This window comes from Pholcus phalangioides, unplaced genomic scaffold, assembly GCF_987345545.1.
Source record: "Pholcus phalangioides strain wild (caught in Gottingen) unplaced genomic scaffold, Ppha-v1.0 ptg000042l_1, whole genome shotgun sequence".
In the NCBI taxonomy this organism is placed as follows: Eukaryota; Metazoa; Arthropoda; class Arachnida; order Araneae; family Pholcidae; genus Pholcus; species Pholcus phalangioides.
In genome coordinates, this window is record NW_028301628.1 from 825,798 (window position 1) to 852,580 (window position 26,783).

Sequence of the window (26,783 nt, forward strand, 5' to 3'; positions counted from 1 at the left end):
TTTCTGTATAAAATTTTAATTTAGATAGCGGATTCAATTTCAAAATTGATGACTGCCGCCCGGCAGTCCAGTGGTTAGGGAGCTAGCTTCTGACTGTGCACGTCTGGGTTCGAATCCCTGTTCGGGCATGGATGTCTACCAACGCTAACAAATTCCCTGGACAGATCGTAAAGATCTCTTGGGAATACGTGCTGATCACACATTTAAAAAAAAGTTTCAGGGACAAAACGGAACAATGTTATCAAACACAGCATCCTACTTCGTTTCTTCCTATTTTGGCGTAGAATATACCTGATTGACTCACAAATACCGCATAGTGATTGGATGTGGGGCATAGAAATCGCCAATTCTGAGCCCGATCATTCCTCGCAACGACGATACTGGCAAAGGAAGGGCATTTTTTTTCCCTGAATATTCTGAGGGAAAATGGACTACTGCTTGTGACGTCAAGTAAGTAATCCATTTCCCCTCAGAATATTCAGGGAAAACAAAGTCCCTGCTCGTGCCAGTATTGTCGTTGCGAGGAAAAGAAATCATCGGGCTCAGAATTGGCTATTTCTATGCCCCACATCCAATCACTACGCGGTATTTGTGAGTCAATCAGGTATATTCTACGCCAAAATAGGATGCTGCGTTTCAAAATGTGCCAAACTTGCTAGGTTGTCTGAATGACGTTTATGGCAAACACCTCCTATCTCTAGGTGGTGATGGGCAGCCGAAACATGTAGAAAATGCTGGACGTATGGTCATTTCAAATAATTTTTTTTTCCCAAGAAACTACGTATTTTTCTTGAAAAGCATTTCAATCTTTTTTTTTTTCCTTAAAAATCAATGAAAAGATTCAAGTTGAATGAAAGCAAGTTATTTTTTTCATCAAAATAATGATTCCATACTAGTGTACGGATGCCTGTTCCATTATGGTCATAAGAGGAAAGATAATCGGATTGAGATGAACAATAATGACGATAAATAATGTACGCAAAAGAGAAAAAGCGCAGGTTCTGACAGAGAGAAATGACTTCAGACCTTCAGAATTCCCGTAGATGTGATGCAAGACATTTCAAACCAATGTAAAAGTTGGAAAGGGAACAAACAAAGAGACTAAAACGTGGTTAATAATGAGAAAATTCGACCATGGCATCACGACCCCAATACAGTATCTGGAATTCATAGACCATCTCGACAAGAAAACTCGTCTCATCACTTGACCCGAAAACAACGAACGTGCGGTAAAAGAAAAAAAACTTTTAAAAAAATATACAATATATATTTTAAAGGAAAAACTTTCAAGGAGAAAAACCTGTTTGAAAAACGAAAAAGAGTGTCATTAAAAACAAAAAGTAATAGCAAAGAATATTAAAAAATACAGTTGAATCCGGTTATAACGAACTCCAAGAGACCGGAGAAATCACTTCGTTATAACGTTGGAAATTTACTATATCGGGGTCAGTGAAGTAACTGATGCGGAAGTGGGGGGGAGGGGTCTTCCCTGGGAGCTTTGCTAGGGACCCTGCTGAAGGATGGGGGGAGGAAATTTCGTTATAAAGGAATTCCAGGTTTTTTGTATTGTTTCTATGTAAACTTTACCTGGGGGGATTAGAAAAGTGTTCATTAAAACGAGATTTTCTTCATTAAAACTGGATTCGACTGTATTTGATTCGAAAAAAAAAATTCGCAATAAAACTTCCTTGAATAACTTAGATGAGAAATTTCGAAATTTTCTAAAAATTTCCTGGAAATTTCTGGGAAAAAACCCCATTTTTTTCTTCTTTTAAATGCATACATGCTCAACCCATGGCCCGAGAGCCAAAAGTGACCCTCGGAGTCCTCTGATGCGGTCCGTGACCCCAAACCTAATTCTGTAAAAATGAACCACCGTGACACATTCCCATATCACTTAAGTGAACCACCGTGGCACATTTACACGTAACTTGAAGGACATGGCGCGTTGTTCCAGATAACTTAAGTGGCCCGCGGAACATTTACAGATCACTCAAGTGACGTGTGGCGCTGTTCCAGATCACTCTCAAGTAACCCATAACACATTTTAACTTCAACTAAGTGACCCACAGCACATTTACAGAACAGAACACACCGAGCACGACCACGCTCTGTCGCTTACGCGATAGCACATTTACAGATCACTCAAGTGTCCCGCGGCACATTTACAGAACAGACTAATCACAACCAGGCTCCGTCGCTTACACGACAGCATATTTACAGATCACTCAAGTGACTCGCGGCACATTTGCAGATCACTCAAGTGGACCGTGAGACAGATCCAGATCACTTAAGACGAATTTGCAGCTCATTCAAGTGTCCAACAGCACATTTACAGATCATTCAAGTGGGCCGTGGCACAGCTCCAGATCACTTACGCAGCCCACGACGAATTATGCCGAGGTGAACTCAGAAGGAAAAGCCATCTGGTCTCCACCCGAACCCAAACCGGGCAAGCATGCTACCATCTTCACCACAGAGAGAGATTACCGCTAGAGACACGAATCTGCCTTCCTTATTTCACGCACTATGGCGTGAGGCGCTGAATTAGAGGCATTAGCAGCAGGCCCGTCATTTAGGGGGAGCAGGGGGAGGGGCATTGTCCCCCTGGCTCTTAAAAATACACTAAAAAATGAACAAAATGAACACTAAAAATGAACATGTGCTTTGCCCCCCCTGGAAGAAGTTGAAATGACGGCCCTGATTAGCAACCTATTAACTTCAGCCATTGCTCCCCCCCCCCCCCCCCCCAGGTGACGACGTGTGGACGGCTTTTTTCCTCATCCCAAGATATCAAGGGGAAACAGATATTTTCTGGATATTGATACATATGTTGGTCTAAGAAAAACAAAAAGGCCGTCAGTATCTCAAGGCAAAATCGTTTAATAAAATCAATAATCAAATCACAGTTGGAAATTGTTATAAATTCTTCGCACGTGAAATTCAAACTATCATATGTATGACCGCATTATGCACAGTCAGTGAAATTAAAAAAACAAACAAAAACTACCCAGAATGCATTGTATGCACAGTATGTAACGGGCCTTGTGTGTTAGTCGTTTATTTACACGCGTATATCTCTCCTAAACATTCGAAAACAACAACGTAAATGAATGTGTGGATGGCCTCCATTGTGTATTCGATTCGAATATGTATGCGTGTATTATCATTCCCATGAAGGTTTCATCTTGTTTTTTTTGTTTCATTTTATCTGTATTATGGACAAGAGATCCTCGTTGATGACCCATTTTTTCTTTTACTGGTATATGGGAAAATGCTGGCGCCTCTATCATTTCAACACAACATGTCCTCCTCCTCCTCCTCATCATCATCATGTATTCAGTTTTGGAGGCCCAGGAAGACAGAAAATTGATTATTTCTTCTGACGGATATTGTTTCGCGATTGTTTCGGGCGATGATTGTTGTTTATCTGAGAGTTATTAACAACCGTGCGGGTGTTTTTTCTACTGGTTTTGCATACAAAAGGCGTGTGCATGCATGTATGTATGTATGTATGTACATTTCAAATTTCGTTTGTCTTGCTTCATGCTCTGTGAACACCCGGCCTGGTCTATTCCGTCTGTTTTGGTTCTAGAAAAAGCCTCTTGAATTCCGATTTTATCAACAGTACACACCATACATCATTGTCATATTTTATTCTAATATGTATCTGATAACAAAGAGAGAATTCAATTTCCATTCACATTTTCTCGTAAAATGTACTGGCAGCCATCGGGCTTGTACTCGGTGGTGATTTACCACGCACTTTCTTTCCCATTGAAAAAACTAGTGCTAAACATATTGTTGAAGCGACATTGTTATTTAAACACATTGTTGAAGCGACATTGTTATTTAAACACATTGTTGAAGCGACATTGTTATTTAAACGCATTGCTGAAGCGACATTGTTATTTAAGAACATTCTTGAAGCGACATTATTATTTAAAAACATTCTTTAAGTTCACTGCGTACATTATAAAATTGCTGAGACGTCATTGTTGTCAAGAACTTATTCCAGACACTGCCACGAAGTTGGGCTGGAAGAGATTTCGGGATAAGTCCGGTGACAGAGTTCTGGCGTTCATTCATTCACTCTATCAAGAACATTATTGAAACTTAATTGCTCACATTACGGAATTGTTGAGACGCCACTGTTTACATTAGGAGAACTGTTGAGACGCCACTGGCTTCCCACAAGGATGTGGCTGGCAGGTTCTGATCAATGTTCTTCAACCGGTGCTGGTCCGTGGGAATTTTCTGCCGGTCCACAAAACATTTCGCTCAATTCATACAAACCACTACTAATTTTAGATTTACCAAAAATATTATACCGTCTCATATTTTCTTCCTGTCTTGGACGTCAGAAGACCTGAGAATTATTTGTACAACTCATTTATTTTGTGCTGGTCTCGGCAAATTATTTTTTATTTTATGTATTTATTTATTTTTGCTGGTCCGTGAAAGTGTTCGACTATTTTCACCAGTCGGTAGTTTTGAAAAGAGGAACACTGTTCTATACAACGAGCCCGAGGATCGGCATTTTGTACAGGGTGATTATAATTAAAGCTCCGTACTCTCTGTGAACAGTTTCTCAGAAACTACTAATCCAAACGCAGCTAAATTCTCAGGATATCTTAATGAGACCATGGGAAAGAGGTTTATACAATAAAAATGGTTCAATTTTTGACCACCAAGTAAAAAAGGGCGCTTTTTTATTGCCCCCTCACCCATGGTCCATATAGCGTATATACAAAGTTTCAATTGAATGCGTCCACCAGAACGGGCGCAACAGAGGTCTGAGTAGTTTCAGTATGCTGCATTCCATTGAAACTTTGCTTTATTGAGGGAAATGCAATAAAAAGTCCCAAGTTCTCACCTGGTGGTGAAAAATTTAACTATTTTGTATTGTATTAATCTCTCTCCCATGGTTTCATCAAGACATCCTGAAAATTTGGCTGTGTTTGGATGAGCAGTTTTTGAGAAAAACTATTCAAATAACGGCAACTTCAATTATAATCACCTTGCATTTCAACATTTCTTACACCATAATTTAATTCACCATAAGAAATTCACTATAAAGGAGCCCACCAAAAGTCCTAGCCTATGCAAACGTCAAAAACACTGTCCTAGGAGCACCGCTCGAGAATACAGAAGTCCCGCTGTCACTTAAAAGAGCCCTGTTACCCATGAGAAACATTGAAACTTTTTTCACCTTTTCCAAATTAACATCCAATTCAATTTTTCAGTTTTCTGGACCACGTTAAAACGCAGTAAAACTGTTTTGGGTCACACTCCAAGCACAAACGACAGCTGAGAAGAGCACATTAAATCTACATAAATGAAAAATCTGAAATCCAGTGGCGTATTTACAGGCAGGGCTATAGCCCAAGACGGCAAATCTGAGGAATGATTGGCCAAGAAAATTAGTAGAATGGGAGAAAGACGGTAAAATTTGTATACCCTCAATAAATCCACCTCTGCCCATACAGCTAGGGGCTAGGTCAGTGAGTGACCAAGAAAGTGACCTAGAGAGTTTGCAAGCACGTGAGCGAGCAAAAGAGTGACTTAGAGCGTGTGCAAGCTTGTGAATGACAAAAACAACGACCTAGAGTGCACAAAACCATGTGAGTGACCAAAAGAGTGGCCTAAAGAATGTGAAAGCATGTCAATAACCAAAAGAGTAATCTAGAGCGTGTGCAAGCTTGTGAATGGCCAAAAAAATGGCCTACAGAGCGAGGGACCAGGTCAGTGAATGACCTAGAGTGCGTGAACGCACGCGAAGGACCAAAAGAGTGTCTTAGAGCATGCGTAAGGGTGTAAATGATCAAAAGAGTGACCCGGCAAGAAATTATGTCGGTGAGCAATCAAAAGAGTGACCTAGAGTTTCATCCATATTTTTTTATGGGCATCTTTTTCGCAGCCACCTCGTTGGGCATTTTGCCTGTTGTGGCGTTGTATTTGTATTGAGAGTGTGCAAGCACGTGAGTGACCAAAATAATGTGCAAGCACACACACACACGTGAATGACTAAAACAGTGACAGAGTGTACGAGCATTGAGTGACCAAAAGAGTGACTTTAGAAACATGGGTATACTTGCAGGAGGGGGGGGGGGGCACGTGGATTATAGGCTGGGAATTCGAGTCAAGAAAATGAGACCAGAATGAGAGAAGAGCGGCAAAATTCGTGTAACCCGCATGCGGCAAAACCATAAATGCGCCTCCGCTGAAATCGCATTTGAATATCAAAACAGAAAATATTTTGAAATGCCTCGTAGAGCCACGTTAAAAATTTAATCAACGGGGGCTCTCGTCGGGCACAACCCTATGTACACTATATATATATATTTTTTTTTATAAAAAAACAAGCAAAATTGCATAACAGCCACAGAGAGCCAATTATTTTTAGAGCTGGCGAGCTCTCGAATCAATCGACACACACAGAGCATTGCACGCGCCAGTGTAAAACGTTACACAACAAAGCGGCGCCATCGCTACAGGGTATGATGAAAACGAAAGTGCATTACGTAATATAAAAAAAAACCAGATAATATACACACACAGGAGGGGAATCATGTGAATGGAATATACGATTCTTTTATTGCTATCCAGCGGCACACACACACCTACCGCTATTCATCTATTCGAGGTGGCACGGTGTATTGGACCTGAAAATATAGGCCCCCCTCTTCGCCCAAAGAACCTATTCCCATGCACCTGTTACTCCCGGATCTCCGAGCTTTTTGAACGGTTCCTGCTTTTTTTTTTTATCATTACTGCATTTTTATTTTTATGAATTCAGGCCCGCTGAGAATAAATAGAGGGTTTCTGGTATCGATTTGATCGGGATGGGAAAAGTTTCTGGCCCAGTGACCTACCTACTGATTTATATGTAATAACATCATCTTCTCAGTGGGTTTTTTTCCACGTGGTTGGAGACTTCACAGGGTTGCCAAGTCCTTGTTTGGAAGCCGGAAAATCGCTGTGAGTTTTTTGGTTCCGGGACGGAACGATTCTGGGTAGTTTTTTTTTTTTTACCGGTCGAGAATCTCGGATCTACGTATAAGCAGACTAGCTTGCTAATAAATAGCTTGAGCAAATTTGATATACGGATGTTATAAGAGATGAAGTTTGAAATATTCGTCACAAACTTTGGTGGATAAAAGTTTTCTTGTGATGGAGTTTATTCATACAGAACACAAAAACATTAGAACTCAGAAATCGAAAAAAACCACAAATACAAATTGACAGATAAAAAACACAAAAACATAAAGAACTTGGAATGGAAGTGAAAAGTGTTGAAAGAAGGCAAATGAAATTTGGTATATAAGACATACGGACCATGGGGGAAAAAGAAAGATCCAATAAGGGGTCGTTCAAGTATTACGTAAGCAAATAATTTTTAGCCATTTTTGACCCCCCTCCCCTTGTCAGCCGAAATTTCGTCATCAGCTCTGCCCCTCTGAATCCTAACTCATATTTTCATAAAGGATGGTTGATGACGTAAGCATTATCCAAACCCCCCCCCTCCCATCAAAAGTCAGCAAATCGGAAACCCCCTCCCCCCATCGATGAACTGATACTTGAACGGCCCCTAAGTAAAAAGAGTTTAATTTTTTCCCCACCAGGTGAAAAAGTGACGTTTTTTATCGCAGTTATATTTTTCCGTGGTCCAAATAACATATATATATATATATATACACCAAGTTTCAATGAATACGTCCACCCACAACGGGTGCTACATCGGTCGTTGCCGGGGTCGAAACTGGGGTGGGGGGGGGGGGGGGTGGCAACTTCGAAAAAATTTAGGGGGCGAAAGTTTTCAGGTACATTATACCTATGTATATACCAATACTATTCAGGTACATTATACTGAGGGCGTTTGGCCTATCTGTTAATACGCCACTGCACGAATATAAGAGTTATTCTCTCAACCTTATCACCCTTTAAGCGGCAGAGCAGAAATCACTACCCCCCCCCCCCGGCCGTATGAAATGTTATATCTTTTTTAATTAAGAACTGATTCAATACATTCCGATTTTCAGCAGGTGCAAAGTAAGGGGGAAAGGTGTTTCCATTGTGAAATCAACTTTACAGAAATAACTGGGCTTTCCAATACTGAAATGAGAAGCCTTTAACCCTTTCACACCCTGGTGCCACAAATGTGTGGGGGGGGTGCTTTTTACTCACCGTAAATTTCTTTCTTCTGACCTCGAAGAGTTAAGCGACAATTTAAAGGATTGTGTCAGTTTTGAGTTAGAAATATTGTGAATATGAACCTTCAGGGCTTCCGTCAAAGCGCAGCACTTAAGGCCCCTTTCACACGGAGCGGATGCGGACGCGGGTCCGCATACCCTTTCAAACGAGCACTGAAGATGCGGACGAATCGCCCGCATCTTTAGTTCGAAATTCGTGCATAAAAACTGTTTTTTCGCAATTTTTGTAATTATTTTTCTCCTTCACCCCTGATTCAGTGCCCATAGGCAGCCTAGAGGCATTCTTTGGTGGTTTTTATCATTGAGCCTAAAGATGCCTCCATTCCGATCCTCACAAGTAGTCGATGGGAGAAAATATCTTAAAATATTTTCAAAAAATTTTGAAAAAAAATCTGTCTTTTCGGAAAAATATGAAAGAAAATTCCAAAAGCACATCCAATGTTCGAAAAATCCAATCCAAAAACATCCAAAACATTCGATGTTCCAAAAAAAAAAAAAAAAAAATTCAGCAAATATCAAAGAATTTGCAAGTATAAAAAAAGGGAGGGGTTGGGACTTTCAAAATGTCTGTGCTTAGAAATATTCGCATCACAATTCTGTCTTAGGCCGGGATTACAATATAAAAGTTTTTTAAAAGCTCTTTGATAAAACGTGAAAAATTCAACCATTAAGATCACCGGTTGCATTTGCTTGAATGCAACCGATGCGCCTATTGGTTGAATTTTTCAACTCTTATAAAAGATCTTTTACAAAACCTTATAGTATAATCCCGGCCTCAAGTACGGATTACACTATAAAAATTTTATAATAATTCTTTTAAAAAAGCAACTAATATATTTATCGGTTGCACTTGCAATTTATTAGTTGCTTTTTTCAAGTTTTATAAAATAACTTTCATAAACCTTTTGGAGTGAAATCCCATCCTTAGATTAGTCACTTCTGAAATATAAAATTTCATTTTTTTAAGTTTATAGACTGAATATCGAGTAAAATATTCTTGTAGGTATCGGGGAAACCACCAAAACTATTCAAGCGCTAGGGTCTTCAAACGTCTTAATCCGGCCCTGAGCGAACACCGTACGTGGATAACGTTGTTTATGAAAAGTATTTTTTTTTAAGTTTAAAAAAAATACAACAGATTAAAAATTTAAAAAAATAACAAATATTTAAAATAATATTTCAGATATTTATATTTTTAAATAATTTTAAAAATTTAAAAAGAAAAAAATTGAAATTTTTAAATTAAATTTAAAAGTTATTAAAGTATGTAGTCAATTAAATATTTGTAATGAACAGAACGGCTTATAATTTTGGTCCCGTCAGTGGCCGTTGTTGGCAGGTTTTATTGTATAAAATTGTGAAATATGGACAAAAGGCAGTTAAAGTTACTATATATCTCCATCTCAGAAGGAAACGGAGGGATACACGTATGTAGGTACATTATATTAATGAGCAGGGACCATCATATGGTGTTTTTAAGGGTATTTATGGCAAATAATTAAAAATATTCCGTGAAAAATCACCTTCAAAAAGTAGCCAAAGATGCGGACGAATTCGCTCCGCATCCGCATCGTCTGAATAGCTCCGAATAAACCTATTGTCAAAACTTCTATGTGCGGATGCGGAGCCCGCACTTAGGTTTTGACACATGCGGACGACGTCCGGACCCGCATGAACATTTCCTAGGTGCGGAGATTTTTCGGCTCGTCTGAAAGGCGCAGTATATTCCAATTGTTAAAACTTCTTCCGGACCCGCATCCGCTCCGTGTGAAAGGGCCCTAAAGTTGAACTTTCAGGGGGAGGGGGGGGGGGTGTTTGATTTGAAGATGACTTCCGGGCGAAAGTGTTGTTTACTACATGAGATTTAGCAATAAAATTATATGTGAAGATGAATATACCTGCAATCATCTTGGCTGAAAAAAATTTAACCAAGTGAAGTATATTTACGCCAAAAAAAAAATTTAAATTTTAAAAAAAATAAAGATTTGTTGACATTGAATGCATTTTTTGAGCATCGAAAATGCAAAAACATTTTAAAAGTTACAAAAAAATGAATGCTCGGGATCTGAAAGGGTTATTTATGGAAGCGAGATATCTCGTCAATGCCGCTTAAAGGGTTAATGAAAACCTCGTTTGTTACGTTCGCGAATGCTTAAGATCTAATTTTTTTTTATTTTGTTTCAATCAAAATTTCCACGTTACATTTCAGTTGATCAAAGCAGGAAATGGACATAAAAATATTCCTCGAGGCACGATGTCTATGAGGTGTCTCCCATATGAGGCCAACATTGCAGAAACGAGGATGAAACGAGTGACTCTGGCAAAAAAAAAAAAAACCCAGAGGCGTCGACAAGGCAAGAGAAACTGGGGAAATACCCTTTCACTTTCAGCAAGAGTGTGATGTGAAAAAACGATGTCACAGCCACATCCCGGACGTTGCCCCGAGTTTGGGAAGGGCTTGACCCACTTCCATGGGTTTCATGTGTATATTTTTTCAAGGAGGAGGAAAAAGAGAGAATAATGGATCAAATACGGGGTAAAAAAAACCCCAAATGCAAGGGCTGATTAAAGGAGCAAACCCATGAGGGAGAACTCCCTCATGACAGACAAATAGTGGGGGTTAACCGAGAAGGTCGGGAGGCAATAAATAAAAACTATAAGACTAGATGATATTATCCACGGAGAAGGAGGTCGGGAATCGGATAATGTTCGGGATCTGGAGTTCATCCGGGTTTTCGGGAATAAGGTCGAAGAAACCAAATATCAGTGGGTTAAGTTTCTCTGAAAGCCTCACCCGGAACTGGAGGTTGCTTTTGGGATGAATGCATTGAGCCAAAAAACGTCTTTGACTGCGTTTCTCCTCGCTCCATATGGAAAAATACGAGATTGCGGATATATAGGTATTCCCCCTATATTCTTTCGTGGTAACAAAGGCTGAAGATATAGGTGCACTTCTCTATAAACTATCGGTGTCACTAGTACAAGAAGACCCTCCGATCGCGGGGATCTAACTCATAGATGGAATTTTATATCACACACATTAAAACGTAGTCTCCCCCCCCCCCCCCCGTCCCGTGACGTCAGAATAGTGTGTAGGTACCTTAAGGATAGCATAAAATTTTCAAAAATTACGTTAGAATTTCTGCGGGTATGGAAGCAATTTCTGAAATAGCAATAAAAAGCAGTTTTTGGCCGTTCGTTGTGGGGGGGGGGGGGGAATGCTTGACGACAATGAAATTTGGCAGGCGCCTAAATTATTTTCCATTTGTGAGGCAGTGGATTACATGAATTGGAAGCTAGACAAAGGTGCTCTTTTTGATAAAATCATGAAAAGATCGAAACGTTTCGAACGGAAGCAGACTGGACACATCGCTAGAGCAACACAGATAGATCACTGATATCGGGGCTTGACAAAATGAAAAAATTTTCGAGCTTCAGTCAAATTTCTTAGGAGCCAAATATGGTTTTTCTTGAAAAATGGTCCTAAATAATGTTTCTTTCGACTTCTTCCGGAACCTAATAACTTCTCTGATGTTAAGAGGTGATGTAATGCGATGCAGGACAAAGTCCAGACGCCATAGCGACTAAAGAATTAGTATTGGCGCCTAAAATTTCGGAAGGCATGTAAACATTATTTCGGAAAACTTTCTCCTGCGTTCAGACTCAATCACTCAAGTGATTAAAATTTAGAAACTTTTGGCGCCAATAACAATATTTCGGTCTCCACAGCACCCTGGCACCTAGAATTTGTAGCCCTGCAATTTATCAATCACATATTCACACAGGAAATTTTAGGCGCAATGCCAATTTTCTATTCTCCGTCGTGACCTGGCGCTTAAGATTTTTCAAGTCCTGACATATTATATATTGATTTTCCCCTCTAAAAATGTTAAACAACGAAGAAGATCCCCTAGATCAATGGTTTTCAATCAGGGGCCATATGGCCTGCTCGTGGTACAGGGATATGTTGAGGACCATAGGTGAAAAATCAAATGAAGGGGAGCCATGAGAAACGATGGAAAAGGGGCATTAAGAGCTGTGAAGAGAAATAAAACTTTCAAGTGATTTACGTCGGGAAAAATGTGCCTACTTTCCGATTTCCGCTGATGGAACCACGGCAATCTTAAACCCATGTCCCGGGCCTCAACTAGAAACGAAAGCTTATTCTATCGTTCGGGGCCAGTAACCATTTTGGCGCCGCTTCGCCGTAATTTCAAATGGGAAAATAGTGAACCCAGCGCCCTTACTGATCCAGCGCCTGGTGCACCCTCTCATATTTGCTGCCCTGCTCATGCTTATAGGATGCCTACACATGATGAGATCTGGCTTTGATTTTCGAGTATTAGTATGCAAGCTGTTGCTTCTTGCTAATTATGGGCCCCCCCCCCAGAACATCACTTTTCCCAGGGAACCATAATGGTGAGACGGCCCATGCATGGAACCTAGCAATAAGAAAGCTCATTCTAGCTCAGGGTAACCGTGGACTTATGGTGATGTGTCGGGAGGGGTGATTCATTGTGTAGGTTCGTTGCATCGTCCCGTATTTCACACAAAATTATTTTTCCCACCCAATGAGACTCTTGGGAATAATGATCAACCCCCTTCCCTTTCTGGATCTGTACCTGGCCCAGGGTTACAGAGATCGATCTTATTTAGAAAATTTCTGTTCTTCATAAATTTAATAAGTAAGAAGGATTTTCCACCTTGATAAAGGTGGGGGCCCTAGATAAGACGGAAGGGGGCACAATTAAAAAAAATATAGTCCAAAGGGAGTCATGGGCTAAAAAAATGCTAAAAAGTCCCAGATTGAACGATATCCAAAAGATGGGTGGATAGGAAAAGCACCAGAGCGTCCATCGAACATAGGCGATAAGCCCTAACCACTCTTTACACGTGGTAGTTATTTTCAAATCGTTTACACAGACCAATGGATCTTATGTAATATTCAACAGAACATCTTCGATCGGCACATCAACATAAGAGAAGACAGTTATATACGATATCTAGCCTTGGTGGCCACCAAAGCGTTCGAATGACTTCTTTTTCCCGTAAGTAAGTAAAGAAGAGAGGTCTAACTGCCCTAGAAAAACAATAAGAAAATGATAAACAAACACCCCCCTCCATACCGTGATACAACGCTTGAAGGATTCCCAAAGCAGTTCCGAGTCGTTAAATTCACAACATTCTGTTGTGTACAACGTAAATAAATAAATTAAATAGATATCTATATGTGAATGATTCCCGTGATGCACTGCCGGCCATAGGAGGCGTGTGTGGACATGAACGAGGGCATCGTCATCAGTTTGATGGAGGGAAGGTGGGGGGTTTATTCATTACAAAATATCCATCTGTAGTAGAGACGTCTCTTGATGAGAAACGACCATTCAATTTTTTTTTTAAATGATGTTCTTGATATATAATTTAGGAGAAGGCTTTTTCCTCGCTGACCATCAAAGTGAAATTCACTCATTGAATACAACGTTCATCAGATTTTTTTATGTATTCGATCGCATGACAGACTCCATTAATGAGGTCATCATCGAGTGGGAAGAAATAGATCAAAAATAGAACATCTTGGGCTTAACGGAGGAGAAGAGCTACATTCATGCTTGATTCAATTACGCACATACATTCCTATTCAGCGCATTGAGAAATATATATATATATATAAAGAAAATTACACATAATCGAGTTGTTTTTGATGCAGGTCCAACTTCTTCGAAATAGTCCTCATCCCTTGGGAATATTTTCCAACGACCAGATTCTCATCGTGAGGATGGGGTTCGTGCATTAAACAAAAAATTCTTCACTGAATTAGCAGATCACCGAAGGATTTCGTCATTGTTTTAAAGTCAAATCTGTTAAAGATTCCGTCGAATAACCGAACATTTCAGCTAATGTTTTGTCCGAATATCAATTTTCTTGAAATTCATCCCATTCATAAATAAAATTGGTATTTTTAATTGAAAATAAAATCGTTGTTAATTTTAAATGATTGATATGGATTTTAGTTATGCAATTTTTTTTTTCAATAAATATTAAAAAACTGGTAATTGAAAGATTTTTATTGCTATGATTATTGTCAATCAAACGTATATATAACGATGGTATAATTGTATTTTAATATTACTTACAGAAACAATTTTTTTTTTTTGCAATACCTGTAACATTTTACATCCAACTATATAAATGTCACCCATTATTTACTGTCAACAAGTAATGTTATCATAAAATTTACGACACATTTTTTTTTTATTTTTCCTCTTTAGATGTTCTTCGGAAAGTGGAAAAAAAAATGAGCAAGACAAAAACGGTAAATTAAAAAAAATACCAAAATGAAAAAAATTTGGAAACTGAAAAAAATGAGCAAATTGCAAAAAAAAAATGAGCAAAACGCAAAAAAAAATGAGCAAAATGCAACAAAAAATGAGCACAATGAAAAAAAATCGGAAACTTAAAGAAAAAATGAAAAAGAAAACAGAAATTGAAAAAAAAATTAGTAAAATGAAAACAACCGGTAAATGAAAAATAAAATGAGAAAAACAAAAGAAAAATATATGAACAAAACGGGGGGAAAAAATCAAGAAACGTAAAAATTTACGTAATATCAAAATAAAAGTGGAAAAAATGAAATAAAGAAAAATTTATTAAAGAAAAAAATTGAAAGGAAATGCGACACAAACATTAGATTGAAATATTCAATGAAATTCCCTTTCCAAAAAATTAGCATTCTCTATACAAATCTACAATCTTAGATCGATCGTCGCTAAATTTTGCATATATACCAAATGGGACCCGACTTGAACGATAGGCTACTTTAAAATTTCGTCAGAGCATGGCAAGTGCCCCAAATGGGCAAAAAACTGTCGGGCAACAATGGTTTTTGGGCCTCAACAATCACTTTCGGAACGTTTACTTTGGTTACCGTGGTTCCCTAGCAATGCGTTTCAGACGTGTATATGACTTTACACAATGGTTTGTCACCTCTAATCCTGTTGGTATATATGTATAATAGTTTATGCCTTTGTAATGGTTTGTAAATTTTTCAGTTCTCTCAGTAATGAGGCTTTTTGAATAGACGCCATCATCATCATCACTTTGTGGTGTTAGGCAAAGGATGATCCTCATAGAAATCAGTGTGAAAACTGCCGATTTTACTGTAGAAATGCGGAAATTTAGTGGTTTTTCCACCATATCAATAATTTTAAAAATTGATTTGAATTCCCGATTTTTAAAATGTTGAGTTCGCTTAGAGATATACGAAGCCCAGGAGATTAAATATGAAGTGATTAGCCAGACATACTTTTGAGTTGAGATCCATGCAATAACATTGATTTCAACTTTTTATTTACATCTTCTCAAGTATGAAAATTAATGTCTCCTTATTGTCTAACTGCATAAATTCATATAGTTTAGATTGTTTTAAAATTAATTATGGGCTCATAAAGTACATACACGAAAGAACTTCGAATCTCAAAACTCCACGTACGGAAACTTTGAATATGTATTCCAAATAAAAATTTACCAGATCAGACCAGAATTGAATGTTTCCGTCGCCGCCTAGCTTTTTGCAGGCTGTCTGGCGACTTAAGAGATCACCGGGGTGGTATGTGAAGGAAAAAGACAAGTTTGTGCATGTATGTAAGTTGTGTAGAGAATGAAAAGAACCAGGACTGTATTGTTTACAAATCTTTGCAAAATGAGTGCTCATTAAAAATTTATATAACCTTAAATTTATGGCATATAATTCTTCGCGAAAACACGATGGTAAATACCACATAGGGTGCGCAAAAAGTCCGTAGAAACTTTAAAAATTCATAAAAACCGGAAAAATAACAAAAATAAAAAACGGTTTGCAGGGTTAGCATCGCTAGGTCACGGGAATGTTTTTTACAGGAAAAAAAACTCAAACAGCCGATAGGTGGAGCTGACGTACACAAATCAAAGAAAAGATACGCAAATAACGAACAGAATGCCTCCAAATCGTTTATTACAGCAGTATGTGTTCCACATGACCACCACAGAGGATAACACATTGCAGGAGAGTCACAAATTCAGCAGCGGCAGATCCACATACACGGTTTACAACGGTGAACTGATTGTGGATTAGGAGCGCAAGTTCTTATAACCGTCTCATTTGCATATTTCCACCGTAGTCGCTCGAACCAGCGTCATCTATCGACTGTTTTTTTTTTAGTTATTTTCTCCTGTCGAAAACATTTCCATGACCTAACGATGCTAACCCTGGAAACCGTTTTTTATATCGGTTATTTTTTTCCGGTTTTTATTCATTTTTAAAGTTTCTACGGACTTTTTGCCCGCCCTGTATTTCGGTATTTGAAAAAAATCGTATACACACAATCGTCGATTCCCAAAACCCTCGTTAAAATTACAAAAAAAAAACATCTGTTACGTTAGCGAATGTTTTCTATTATTTTCCGGTGTGGTGATGGATTTCACGATCAACGCCAGTGAATTCGCAACCATTGCTGATCATTTTAACCAGGTGTTTCATTTCAAGCGATCTATGTACGCGCGTCTCTCGTTTTTTTTTTTTTCCTACTTTCCACTGTGAAAATGAATCACAACGTTTACTACACAAACCAAAAAAAAAAGCGTTTTTTGGCGTAATAACTGGAAAAACAAACGTCGAGACGTGCGAGTACATGCGATATCCGTGACGAGACGCACGGATTATTCAGCCGATTGCACGATAGTCATCTACCAACACGGTACATGTATCAATTTACATGCATTCAAATGCTACCACACTATTTCTTGTGTGCGCTGATCATATTTACACTGACTAGTCAGGCTGCCCTTTTGAAAAAAAAAGCATTGCTCAACACTGAGCACCATGGACGAATCCATCTTAAAAAATATATGTGCCATTGAATTAGATTTCAAAAATAAGCCTGTGCCTCGACCTTCGTGTTATGGCACATTATTTAGAAGTTACGTCATCTCCCCTGAATGTAGTAGCTTCTTTCTCATGTCGAAGCACAACATGCATGACTGAACAGTTTTATCATGATGTATGAATCCGAAAGCATTTCCCAAGGCCAAATTACAACATGACAACAAATTGTTTTTTTGTTTTTGTTTTTTTTTAAACATGGAACAACAGCAGTTTTTCGTTTAAATTAGCCGTATAGACTGTATTTGAATTTGTCAGACCCGTGTACACGAAGATCTACAGGGTCTATAAGCTTTTGTGCCCCATGGGGCCTTTGTGGCAAAGGAACTCCTTGTGCAAATAAACCATGGGCCCTTCGTGACAATGAGATGAAAGCAAAGGAACCCCTTGTGCCAATAAAATGAACGCCACTGACATCTTAACACATACATGCTGAACCCATAGTCCCCGGGCCAAATGTAACCCTTGGAATCAACTGATGTGGCCAGGGATCTCAAACCTAATTTTTTTTTTAATGAACTGATCGCGGAACTTCCAGACAGTGCCGTCCTAAGGCATGGGCCCTCCCGAGCACGGCCCGAGGGCCTCAAGAGAAGAGGGGCCTCATAAAAATGAGATCTAGTTGGAATTTTCGAGAATTTGCCTGGTAGGGCCTCAGAAGAATCACTTGGCCCATGGAGGGTGGTCCCCATGATGCTCTTCAGACGGCTTTGCTTCCAGATCACTTGAATGACCTGCGGTGAAGTTTCACATCACTTGAGTGGCCAGTGACTTATTCACGGATCACTTGAATGACCTGCGGTGAAGTTTCACATCACTTGAGTGGCCAGTGACATATTCACGGATCACTTAAACGACCCGCGGCGCATTTACAAATCTCTCACACGACCCGTGGCATATTTACAGATGACTTAATAAATCACGAAATTTACAGATCGCAAATGCTCAGGGATTCGACGCACCTTGTAGCAAGAGAACAGTTTCTGCGCAGTTTGCGCAGCTCTTGCATCCCTGCTATTAAGATCCTAATAAAAGCTCGATTTCTTGTTACAGGGCCGTACAAAGACTGAATAACCTCTTCGTAAGCTATATAGAATCTGTATTCTTCTCGGGTAGCCGCAAAAAAGATTAATTACTTCTTCCAGGGCAGTATAAAAGCAGAAAAAAGGGAGATTATAATTATTATGTATATTATTTTTATGTAGAATTAAAGTATTTCTTCGGGGGCCAAATAAAAGGTGAAACGATGGTAAAAATTGATTTAAATCTATTTCGTTTAAAATCGCTTCGCGGACCGTTTAAAGATCTGGAATCGGCTGAATTCGCCCAAGGGGCCGAATATCGTACATCCCAGAGCCGAATTATCAGAATTATTCAAATCAAAATGATTTTCGTAAGTAGTTTGCATCATATTAATCTACTAAAAAGCGCTCTTACTTCTCATGTAAGCATTCGATAAAAGGAACAAGGACTATAGAAAATAAGGCCAACAGTCGTGTTAAAAAGTCCGATCTACATCATCGTCATTATGAAGAAACGGCGTATCAGTTTGGTTTTTTTTCAAAAATAGCCGAAGTATCGACGAAGTGTAAGCCATGTAACTACTCTTATCTCATTAAAATTCTACAATACTCCATCGGTTATGACACAACGCTAAATAAGGGAGATACCGACTGGTAACAAGAAGCTAAATTTGAAACTGACCTACTAAATTTAGTGACGGCAAAATGGCAACAGCGGCAGTTTTTTTTTTTTTTTTTACGAATATCCTACGCTTATAGCAAGTTAACGAACTCTTCAAGTTCAATTTCCTTGTGGGGAGAAAAAAGGGTAAGTAATAATATATGAAAAGGGAAAGGAACTGTTAAGTGCGAAACCGGTTTCTTTAAGAATGGAGACTTTTCAAGAGGAAAACCAACCTTAATATACAAATTTGAATACACCTAACAAAAAATATAGAATCCACATAACACAGGGCTATATACATATAGCGGGCTGAGAATTGACCTGGCATTTTAGCTCAGGGTGTGTTATTAGTAATAGTTAATATTATATATTTTTTCCTTAGTAGATCTTGAGTCAAGAGCAAAACTCACGAGTTTTTCCAACTATTCATTGATATGGTTTTCTTCTTTTTAACTACTATTTCAACAGAAATAGGACCTGGGGAAGGTTCGTGGAAAACCTGAGGAAATCCGTGATTAGATTTTAGGAGGTCAGCATTAACCACTTCAGCAAAAAGTTCGAAAATCTGGACTAGGAACTCGGTAAAATGTCGGTATTCAGACCACTGTTACTAAACCATACGTGCACCCCGTCCATATTCCTCTGCAGAACTTCTTAACGAATTGGTGCGTGTTGTGAACGTAACCGTTTGTTTCCGTGTAATGCAAGCCTGCGTATCGTTAACATCTCTGCCATTAGTTTTTCTAACTATGGGTGAAGTGTAATGATTGCATATTCGTACCGTTGTGGGCCTGCTGCTGTTCGATGGTGAGGTTGGCTCCCATTCACGCCACGAAGTTGGGATCCCAAGAAAATCCAATTTCAGTCGAAAACCACTGTGGTGACGGTGGGCTTCGAATCCAGGTCCTCACGATGCGAGTCCGTCAATATGACCACTCCACCACCCCAACTTTCCAACTTCGAAGCGCGAATACGATCCAGTCATCTATTTGAAAATATCTCTCCGCAGAGAGCAGGTGGAACTTCCACACCATACATTATATAACCTGAAAATTCAGGCATACGACAATTTCACTTCAAAATATAGGAGACAGACAGTAGCATCAGTGTAACTCGAAGAAAGCATAGCTCTTACAACATAAATACGTTACGGCCACCCATACATACAACCACAACACGTTCCGGCATACACAAATTCGTTAGTAGTACACGTACAGCCATAGGCGGAGATAGACTTGGAAGTCTGGGGCACGATGATGATGCCAATACATATATACATTAGATCAGTCGACTCCACCATTGACGCTTGGGGGGTAATGGACCCCGCATCTCCGCCCATGCGTACAGCTAATCACGACGAGCTCGACCAAAAATTTAGCTTCCCTCCTGTAAGCCAGGACGTACGGCTTCGAGAGCTGCATCTTTGATTACTAGTCTGACATCACGAAGGAGGGGAGCGTCAAAATACCTGTTAAAATTTTGGCTTTCTGGCAAAGTACTTTTTTCATGTCTAGCTGGGGTCTTGACATTTTAAGCTAAAAAAATATCTAAATCTCTTTCTTAAAAAAAGAGATAGTATAATATTCTCACATTTTAAATCATTTGTATAAAACCATTAAAAAAAAATACATACGGGTACTTTCTTCGGCTCGCTTCGTAGTTGTTGTTGTGATCGTAGTTGTAGTAGTTGAATCTTCCGAGAAACAAACGGAAACACACAGAGTACATAACACAAATAATCGCGTGATCAAGAGAGTCATCTTCGAAACTCACAAAAAGTCTTTTGCACAACAACAAAAAAAAATTAGTGTTGGTAATGTCTATATCCACAAATTACGTTATCTACTAATATGCGATCAAATATACAGAGGCTTCGCTTCTTTCTCTCCTCGAAGGCACTGCCTTAAAGGTTACCTGCAAAATAAGCAAAATGAAATCAAATTCTTGAATCCATCACACCCATCATATCAGAATATAAGAAAAAATAAAATGGCGTATGCAACAGGCGGAGAAATTTATCTTCCCTTCTCCTCAACAATGAGTCATATATTTCATTTACGGACGTACATGTACCAGGACCAAACTAAAAAAAAAGACGACTTGAATGTCACGAATCTTCCCTAAAAGGATATATATCTAATCTTTTTTTTTTCTCCCCTTTGTAAGTGTAAATGCATGTGTAATATATATTCGACACATTTTTGTTTTCTTGTATGTAAATGAAATATCATCTATTCCAATTTGCCATATCTTCGTACGCAAGAGTGACTTCCTTGCCAGGCATGTCACATGGTTAACAGCTGACACTGCTTTCTAAAGTAAAGCATTAAACGTCACTTCAGGAGAAAACAGTTTTTGAAGGACAAATTACTTTTTTTTTTGTGTTCAGCTCAGATTTTCAAACGAAGATTCCGACAAGAATTTTTTTGAACAAAGCTTCTGACAGCAATGTTTTTTCCAAACAAAGTTCTTGAGAACAGTCGCTCTAGCAGCAGTTCTCCAAAAACATCTCTAACAAAAGCTCTTCTTCACACAATTTTTTTTTCGATGACAAGAGTGGGGTTTTTTAACAAATAATTGGAGACCAATCCCTCTCCAAACGAAGCTTCTAACAATTTTTTCTAAACACAAAGCTTCTAACAATCTTTTCTAAACAAAGCTTCTAACAATCTTTTCTAAACAAAGCTTCTAACAATCTTTTCTAAACAAAGCTTCTAACAATCTTTTCTAAACAAAGCTTCTAACAATCTTTTCTAAACAAAGCTTCTAACAATCTTTTCTAAACAAAGCTTCTAACAATCTTTTCTAAACAAAGCTTCTAACAATCTTTTCTAAACAAAGCTTCTAACAATCTTTTCTAAACAAAGCTTATAACAATAATGGTTTTCGAAGAAAGCTTCTAATAACCAAGTTTTGCTGAAAAAAATTTTCGACTACAAGCTTTTGCAGTATTTATTTAATAACAATCCAAAGCAAATCTTCTGACAACAATCTCCCCTTTCTCCCCCCCCCCAATTTTTTTCTAAACAAATTTTCTAACAAGAACGCTCCTCCAAACAAGGCTTCTAGAAATAGCTCTTATCTAAACAAAGTTTCTAACATTAATCTTTTAAAAACAAAACTTTTGACACACACCACCTTTCCAAACAAAGCTGACAAACAACGATTTTTAAACGAAGCACACAATAATGATTTTGAAACGAGGCTCAAAACAGCGATTTTCAAACAAAGCTTTTGACAAAAAATATTCTTCCAAAAACACAGCTTTCTAATAAGAATTTTTTCGAGACAAATTTTCTAATAAGAGTGCTCCTCAAAAAAAGTCTTCTAGATAGAGTTTCTGACAGCAATCATTTTCAAACACAACTTTTGACAGCAATACCTTTCAAACAAAGCTGTGTGTGACAACAATCCTTTTCAAACAAAACTTCTTTCCAAACGAAGATGGCAATTTTTTTCAAGCAAATCTGACAACTATGATTTTTAATCAAAGCTTCTAACAACAATCCATTTTCAAACAAAGCTTTTGAAAACAATGCCTTGCCAAACAAAGCTGACAACGATTTTCAAAAAAAGCTTTTGACAACAACCCTTTTCCAAACAAAGCTTTTGATAGCAATGCTTTTTACAAACAAAGCTTCTAACAACAACGATTCTAAAACGAAGCTCCTGATGACAATGCCTTTCCGAACCAAACTTCTGAATACGTCATAGCGGGGGTGGGGGACATTTTCTTGAAGAACTAATTGCTCTTCCTATTATAACATGCATTACAAACACAAATTCGCAGCAAATTAGTCTGAGATGGAGGGTCCCCACGATCCGGTTTCAATCTCAACAATTTTTTTTTACATTGAAAACCGTTCAGTATCACAGTTGGGTGCTCATCACAGAAGTATCACCAATGCAACAAATCAATGATTATATATATCTTGACACTCATACAAATACCTACTTGGTTTCACTTATAGTATAAATCCATAATATGTATGTTATGCATATATATTCAGCTGACCGGATCCGAACAACAAGCATGCACGTACGTATTACCCGCTGGAGTGTGCAGTAAAGCCTCACCTAAAAACTAGAACAAAGACAAGAGAAGTAGGTAGACACAGACTCTCTTTTAGGTTTATCTGTTCCTCTTGTTTTTTCTCAACACTGGGGTGAATATAGGGTGAAGAAAAAAGAAGATGGTAAATGAATATGGTGCGGGCATGTCCCAGTTTTTTTTCGCTTGGGAAAGAAAAAAAAATCCCAATCTTTGCGCAGTCGGATGGCGGTCAGTGACGTAAATGAACATGTCCGTGTGTGGGTTTCAGAAACCAAAATGAAAATCAAAACGGAACGGATAATTTCATAATTTCTTTTCGGCATTTCCGCAACGAATATCAGTACAATGGATATAAAAATGACCTTCAATGAAAGTCCCACTCCTTTGTTCGAATACATGTCCTAATTAATTTTGATTATTCTGAAATGAATTGAACAAAGACGAAGTGATGTCTCTCTCCATGTCTAAAATTTCCGTGAAAAGGAACCGGTCTCGTGTATTTAGTGTATTTTTTTCCCATATATACACCCATCTATTATTATTACTATTTCAAGGAGACGCCATTAAAAAAAAAAGTACAGAATACTAAAATGTGAAATGTGATGATGATGGTGGAAATGATGACTAAAGCCCACACGCCCAGTCTGCAAACATTATATGGTTGCCGGTTCCGCCACTTTCTTTTTTATCAGAGGGAAGCTCGGATTACTTCCCCTCTCTTTTTGTGGATCATGTGTTGTAGTGTGTTCTGAAAATAATAATAATTACTGGGCAAAACTAGACATGAAAATTCTACAATCCAACTCATTTCGAAATTTTGAGCCTCCCAAACATATTGCATGAGAATTACTCGCGAGAACTCAATTAGAAAAGTCTCATGCTGAAGAAAATCAAAGCCTTGAATACATCTATCCGGTGTGGAATCCATAAATGCATCGAAGTAACGATAATTAATCGTTAGAAATATTCCGTTGGATTTAGTATTCCCAAAGTGGGAAGTACCCATTTTATAATGGATATGATCCGAACTATAGTATGGTTAATTGTATCTCTGAAAAAAATTATTGAACATCAGCAATGTAGAAGAAAAAAAAGAGGAAATTAAAAGAAGTGGGGGGGGGGGGTTGGTTGTGGGTAAGTGCCCCCAAATTACATTTATGGGGAAATGACACGAAACCGAAAGACTTCTCATTTAGAAGAGTTCCAACAAATATCACCGTTACTTGGACGATTCCAATCTAGGTATATCATTACATCGACTAATAAAACACAGGCAAACCTGTTAGCCAAATTCAAGGGTGAATTGCCCATTTTGCGTAAGAATTTATAGAACGGCTATGCAATTCGGTCATCAGGACTATTTTCCAGTGTGTCTCTCGACCTGGTGGGCTTTTTTTGCATTAGTACAACAATGTGTCAAAGTATTTAACGTTCCCAAACTGAATGTCAAAATGTGTCATTGTTTGATTGAAAATGCCAAAAAAAAAATTTTCGTCTCATACGAAAAAAGTAAAAATTTGAAGCAGAATTAATGGTTTGCCTTCAGACTGTTAGAATAGAATATTGAACAAAAGAAAATAAATTTGAAGTGTAGAGCATTGTTAAAAATTGATTGTCTCGGTAACGGCCACATTTAAAGAGGATTTCAAAGCGAAATCCGATGCGTGAAAAGGATAGTCCGAAAATCCCATCTTATCTAAATTCTAATACTTTAGTCAAACACGAATGATTCACTTTAACATGCATATTCATACCCGAGAGAGGCTTATCACGAAGGTTATCCGACTGTGATTAGTGATAAGCATTTTACTGAAATCCGCCTTCCTCGTTTCCAGCTCCACTAGTGACGCGTGGTGATGCCATTAAGGATCGGATGCGATTCTTTCTCGAAAGAAAAATAAAGTCTTATTCACATTCTAGAAATTTTTTATGAGATTCTTCCATGAAAAAGTCTCGGAAATCGCGATAGCAGATGTGTTTGCGGGGCCAGCCTCGTTGATTGACGAATGACAAAACCGATCGGCATTCGATGTCGCAAGTAATAATGAAATACGGAAGAAACCCAGGGAGGAGAAAATGGAGCACGTGTTGCCGATAAGAAAAGAAAGAAAACCTTAGTAAAAAAACCGTAATTGAAACCAGTTGTGGCGTTAGGGTTTATTTGGATGACCCCAAAACTCTCTTGACGTGTGGGTGGGAAATTTTCCACCAAGATGCCGTAATCCTGTCGAATTTCACATATTGAGTGGATTAGAAAGAAATAATAATGAATATTCTGATCTTTCCGAAATAGTATTTTTGAATTCTGTTTTCGAGAGAAATATATATTTACAGGAGAGAGAGATATCATATGATGAAACGTATACAAAAGAAAAATGTAATAAATGTTCACTTGGTCGTGACGAGGAACGATTTTTTTTTCAACCTCTCGTAGTAATAATGGTTATCAAAAGAAGCTTCTACCAAGAATTCAAATTCAACTTTGATGACAGCGTTATTCTGCAGAAAACTAGTAACGATTTCTTTTTACTGAGGTTTTTCAAAGTTTCTTGACAGAAATGATCTTCTAAAGGCAAATTTGCTGACAACGTTTTTTCAAACGAATCTTCGGAAAACAATGTTTTCTTGAACTAAACTACGGAAAAAAATGTTTTCTGACGGATCTAAGAAAAACTTTGTTTTTAAAAGGATCTAAAGATAACAATGTCCTTTTGAACACGGCTTCGAGCTAACGATGTCTTTTCTACAACAATACTCCGAGCTAATGTTGCATTTTTTTCAGACGAGGTTTCGTTAAAAATGTAATTTTTTTACAAAGACTCGAGCTAACATTGTCTTTTCTTCAAAAAGCTTTAAGGTAACATTGACTTTTTTAGCCAAAGCTCTAAACTAACAATGTATTTTTTAAAACAAAAAGCTCTTCAACACAAAGTCTTGGATTTTTGACAGAAAACATATAGCATATGCACACAAAGCTACGAATAACAGTATCTTCAAAGATTCTATCAACAGCGCTTAAAAAAAATACATTTCACATGAGATATTCTTTACCGAAGCTTCGACAACGCTTTGCTATTATTGTTTCGGACAATGATGCTGAGGTATTAGTGCTTCGGTCAACAATGTTTTGCTATTGAAATTGAAATATTATTGCTTCCGATATCAATATTGCGTTATTGTTGCTTCAGACAACAATGCTTTGCTATTATTGCTTTTGACAAAACGTTTGAAAAGAAATCTTCTTACAAATTTCCATCCGAAATAATGTTCATGACAACAATTTTCGTCAACAATGCTTTTTGAGCGAAGCTTTCAACAACAATTTCTGATAACATGTTTTCAAACAAAAAATCCCGACAACAATGATTTTAAAAAAAAAAATTATTTCCCCAAACAATGCTTTTGGTCACTTCTTTTACAAAAAAAGTTTACACATTGGTAATTTTGCGATTTTTCCAGAAATAAATAACAAAAAAACCCAATGTATCATGCCGTGAGGACTCACAAAATCAGCTTCTACACAAACAACATCTCTCCATAAATAACGCTAGAAATTCATCTGGTTGAATTTTTGTCCACTCACATGAAGATTAATCGGACCGAGACTTGACCGGGATTCGAACTCAATCGTTCCGGAATCAGGAGCGCTAATTACAGATGTGGTCAGTGGAACTTCTGTTGATTCAGTAAATTTCTTAAACAATAATATAATTTCAAACAACACAATTGTTACAGTTCGGAAACCTACGAAGGCAGTGGAAAGTAAAATAATGCGCAAGGGGCACGTGTTAATTGGCATTTAGCAGAATTTTCATGCAACCGGTTATGTAACAATCATTGAAAAATTCGGTTCTCATATTCACCGAAAATGGTCATTTAAACTTGAAAATGAGGTCGACCAGTCGCAGCAAAA

The 26,783-nt window shown here is 38.1% G+C and overlaps 1 protein-coding gene across 2 annotated transcripts in view; it reads right to left on the minus strand.

The window, feature by feature from the left end:
* Positions 1-26,783, minus strand: part of LOC149063845 (uncharacterized) — a 115,698-nt gene that overhangs the window by 86,904 nt on the left and 2,011 nt on the right. Inside the window, exons 1-2 of one of the 2 annotated variants that reach the window (XM_089255263.1) lie at positions 22,772-22,950; positions 20,450-20,730 (exon numbers count right to left, since the gene is read on the minus strand). In XM_089255263.1, the coding sequence (XP_089111389.1) occupies positions 20,450-20,576 (127 nt within the window). In that variant the 5' untranslated portion in view covers positions 20,577-20,730; positions 22,772-22,950. Of the gene's footprint in view, positions 1-20,449; positions 20,731-22,771; positions 22,951-26,783 lie in introns of those variants that run through there. The other variant, XM_089255262.1, reaches the window with a different exon arrangement.